Raw genomic sequence first — 4,394 nt, 5'->3', positions numbered from 1 at the left:
TGAGTAGGAAAGTGCTAGAAGACAACAGAGAACACACGGTGGATAGCTCACACGGTAGAGTCACGATCTACTCGGCCAGGCGGAGTTGTCGTACCAGTAAGGTCGCGAGTTCGAGCTCCGATCGCCGCCGCGAAGTTTGTATTCTCTGTTGTCTTTTGGCACTTTCCTACTCTTTTCATTTCTTGTCATTATCAACATAAGTGCCTGCTCCACTCACTTTTCTCAATTGAAAATAAAATTCATTCAATTTAGTCTAAATAAATAACACTCAGTTCCAATATGACACTTCTTTTTATTCTTAAAAATGCGATGTGTTCTGTAAAGCAATGTGATGGATTCTAGAAATAGTGCATGGTATTAAGTTATAAAAAGCAACGTTTTGACCAAATTCAAAAATTCACTCAAAATAATTTAATAAAAAAATAAACCCGCATACCCAAAACATAAAAGAGAAAACATAAAGAGGAATTCAAAATATACCGACAAAAATAAAAAATAAATAAAGAACAATTTTAAACAAGGAAACAAAAAAAACATAATTGAATGTATCAGTGATTAATAATATAAACAAAACATAAAACGTTTAGATTTCAGATAAGAATAACCATACTATCATTTTCCGAATACTAAAACCAACAGGGGTATTGTATAAAAAAAGTCAGGCTAATAAAATTGTTTTAAAAATTCCACTATGTCAGTAAAAAATTATGTCTAGACGTCTAGATAAATAAGAGGAACAATTAATATAGAAAGATAACATTAAGCCATTACGCTTATTCTGAGTCGGAATGAGCTAGACGTCTAGATGAACAGAATAGGATTCAATAGTCTGATGTCACGTCCGCCCAGCAACGAGCAGCTTGGTTCTAAACAAAGAAAACCGGTACTTTTTATTCTTCATGGTGGCTAGAACTTTTTGACCTGTCATGTGATCAAAATGTATAAAAGTCAAAACATGATCAGATTTATAATGTTTTTCTCCTCTGGATACACTTTTATGCTCGTCGGAGAGGTATTTCATTAGGGTGTCCACGCCGCCATTGTTGCGATAGTTTAGAACCAGTTACTAAGTTACTATGCGTCATTACGAGGGAAGTGACGCCACGACTGTTGAACCTTTTAGGGAAGTAAACGTAAAGCCGTCAATAAGTCAATTTGAATCTAAAATTATGAGAAATATGAACCGTTGCCTATCAACGGTATTGTGTGTGTTCAGACGGTTTACAACCTGAAAAGTAACTTTGTAATCAAAGACACCAAAACTGGGATAAGTATATTTGTGACTCACCGTCACAAAACGGTATTATGCCGGAGTGATTAAGATGCTAACATTTGAACTTATGATCAAAAATATCAGGTCTGGGTTTAGTTTGTATGTAATTTGGATTGGAATGAATAAAGTATTTTACAATGATAAAAAGCAATATTTCATATTTTTGATTATTTTGACTTTAAATGGACTTTTTAGTATCAGGATAATACCTGTTTTCAGACAACGAGTCACATTGGAGGAAAATGGATGCCATTCCTTAACTCTTTCCTTACCGATCATTTTCAGTATTTTCCCCAAAATGGCAGGCTTACCCAGCAGAAAATTAGATTTTTTAAACTCAGACAATCTCTCTACAAAACAACTTTATTATTTTATTAATTAAACAAAGACCTTTCTTATAAGTTTGTGGTGTACAAAAAAAAATCTGAATTAGAAAATTGTATATTGTGTCGTAACAAATGTGAGGGTTAAAAGGACAAAATCAAATTTTAATTTTCTGATTATTTTTTCTTAAAATTAACTTTTTGGACATCGTGTCATCCTGACACAATACGGGATTGGAACGATGGGTGACACATACGAATAATCTGTTACAATAGTAACGGACAGTTGGCATTGTCGTGTCATCAACTACGCGTTTTTAAAGAATTTAATCTGTTTCATATTTTATTTTATATTATTTATTCGTTCATCCAAGCATAAAATTAATCTATGTTTCATATTTTAATTTATGTTATCACTTTGTTCATTCCAACATAATTCGGCTTTGAGGTTGTAGATCCGAAATCACAACGTCACCTACATCATAGTTCTCCTTGTCAACGTTAAATTCACCATCAAACGTTTCTTTCAATATTTTCCCCTTCGTTTCGGGCAGTTTGAGAACAGCTACAGCACAAATAACACCAAGAACAGCCATGGCAGCGAATGAGATGTATGAAGAATTGGGGTCAGAGGGCATCAGGAACGGTGCCAGTGCCCCACCCAGTCGGGCAAATAGATTTCCCCAGTTCTGAGCAAGACTTCTCACCACAGTCGGGTACATTTCAGCCGTTTGGACAAACACAAAACACCAGTAACAGGTGACGAAACCTTTAGCAAGAATGCAAACAACGGTAACTCCTGTTGTTTGTATATTTGGCCAAGGGGATAATTTAAAACAGCATGCGGCTGTCAGCATTGCGACTGATAGTCCAATCGTGACCAGTTTGCAGAATTTCCGTTTGAAGATGTTGGAAATAAACATCACCGACACAGCAGTAGGGATTTCGCATATAGTAATCAGTATAAAATTCGTGTAGAAATTTCCATGCAGGGTTCGAACCCCGAAATTAATGGTGTAGTACCATGCACTACATGAAAACCACTCAAGAGCGACAATAAAACTTCTCAATCTATAACCTCCTCTGAAAAGATCCAGCAAAATATATGTCTTCCTTGGGTTCTGTTGTTTACCAGTTGATTCCGAATAAAGTTGTTGTTCAGGCAACATGGTATCCAACGGCGGTAAAGTTTTTCCATTAATCCTTGTAATTTTCTTGGTCACAGAATTAAACTTGTGACTTTTGCCTTTAACTTCCAGCCACCTCAAGCTCTCGGGGGTCCACACAACAGGAACAAAGCCTACGATTGTTAATACAACGGTGACAATTAGAAAGAGACGCCAATTTTTCAACGACATTAAGACAAGGCCGGATATGATAGCAACTATGGGCCACCCAGGAATACCACTGACCGCTGCCCTCCATTTTAGCGTTGCAAACTCGGCTACATACATATAAATAAGACTTAAGTTTGCACAACAAGCAATGCCAACAAAGAATCGAACAACAGCGATCATTTGCCAAGAAGTTGAAAAATAGGATACAAGATTCAAAGCAGCAACTACCAACTGTGCTCCATAGATGGTAAATTTCCTTCCAAAGGCGTCACCTAAATATCCAACGAGAAAAGAACCGATTAAGATTCCGAACATCTGCAGGGAGGCAATAAGAGAGGCAATCCAGGCCCTGTCACAGAGTAACCCCCACTCGCTGACAAGCGTGGATGTTTCTGGATCAAACTCAATGTTTTTACACGAGTAAAATAAAGAACAGTTGTCAAAAATAAGTTCTCCTCGCAAGTCATCGTTGAAGTCAGTCTCTCTTGAAGTATTAGAGAAGTTGAAATTGCTAGTCATCCCGTCGTCCAGACATCTCCAGCCAGGATTATGCATTGAAAAGAAGAGGAAGTAGATGGAGAAGATGGCTGATGCTTTGCAAAAGAAGTAAGTAAGGAAGATGAAAATCACTTGAAACAGTCCACATCCAGCAACCTCTTGGATGACATAATCTGCTTTGCCTGAAACAAGTTATAAAAAAAGAAGTCTGATATATGAAATATTATTAGATGTGATGTGATTTTAAGGAGAGAAAACCTTAATCCACCTTCATCGCTCACACTCCGCCAATACATGACAATCGAAGATTAAGTGTGAATGTCAGGAAGACACGCGCATACCCACCCTTTTCACCTTCGTCGAAAAACAAAGACACATGAGAATGGAACACATATCGCGCTCGCATTATAAAATATTGTGGTTTTTGTTAATGCCCCATAATGTAAAATAAACATTTAAAAATATGTAAATACATACAATAATATTTCAAACAGAATAAGTCAGACGTTGTCAGTTATTGGTGGGACTGGAACTTGTTTTTCTTGTTTTACGGGGAAATCATAGGATTTGCAGACCTCTATATAATTATATTTAAACTAACTCACTCAATTCTAGAGATTTTTGCTAACTGTTCAAAATTGGAAAAAATGTAATGAAATGAGCATGTGTATAGATATTATTATTCAACTACCATTAACATGTAAAATTGAAAAACATTAGCTTTGATACTATCTACGCCTATAATTTGTCTCAGAAAAATGTAATAAATAGGCATGGGGTAAACGTGACCAGGGCATACTACGAATATATTCGGTGTTATGGTTGAGTGAGTTAATAGGGCGATCCTGTGCGTGCACTAGCAATAAATACGCTCGAGTGGGTTGGAGAATTATCATATAATTTTTTTTATTTTAAATGAAAATTTAACCTCCACCTTAAATACCACATCAGCATCATCATCAT

General features: G+C 36.2%; 1 protein-coding gene across 1 annotated transcript in view; it reads right to left on the bottom strand.

Moving 5' to 3' along the window:
* Positions 1–272: 272 nt before the first annotated feature.
* Positions 273–4,394, bottom strand: part of LOC144980153 (organic cation/carnitine transporter 2-like) — a 6,387-nt gene continuing 2,265 nt past the window's right edge. Inside the window, exon 2 of the mRNA XM_078927716.1 lies at positions 273–3,613. Within this exon, the coding sequence (XP_078783842.1) occupies positions 2,019–3,613 (1,595 nt within the window). The 3' untranslated portion in view covers positions 273–2,018. The remainder of the gene's footprint in view (positions 3,614–4,394) is intronic.

Source organism: Berghia stephanieae, chromosome 9 (assembly GCF_034508935.2).
Source record: "Berghia stephanieae isolate SIO BIC M18660-M18661 chromosome 9, UCSD_Bste_1.3, whole genome shotgun sequence".
NCBI lineage: Eukaryota > Metazoa > Mollusca > Gastropoda > Nudibranchia > Aeolidiidae > Berghia > Berghia stephanieae.
This window is presented reverse-complemented; position numbering and strand designations above follow the sequence as displayed.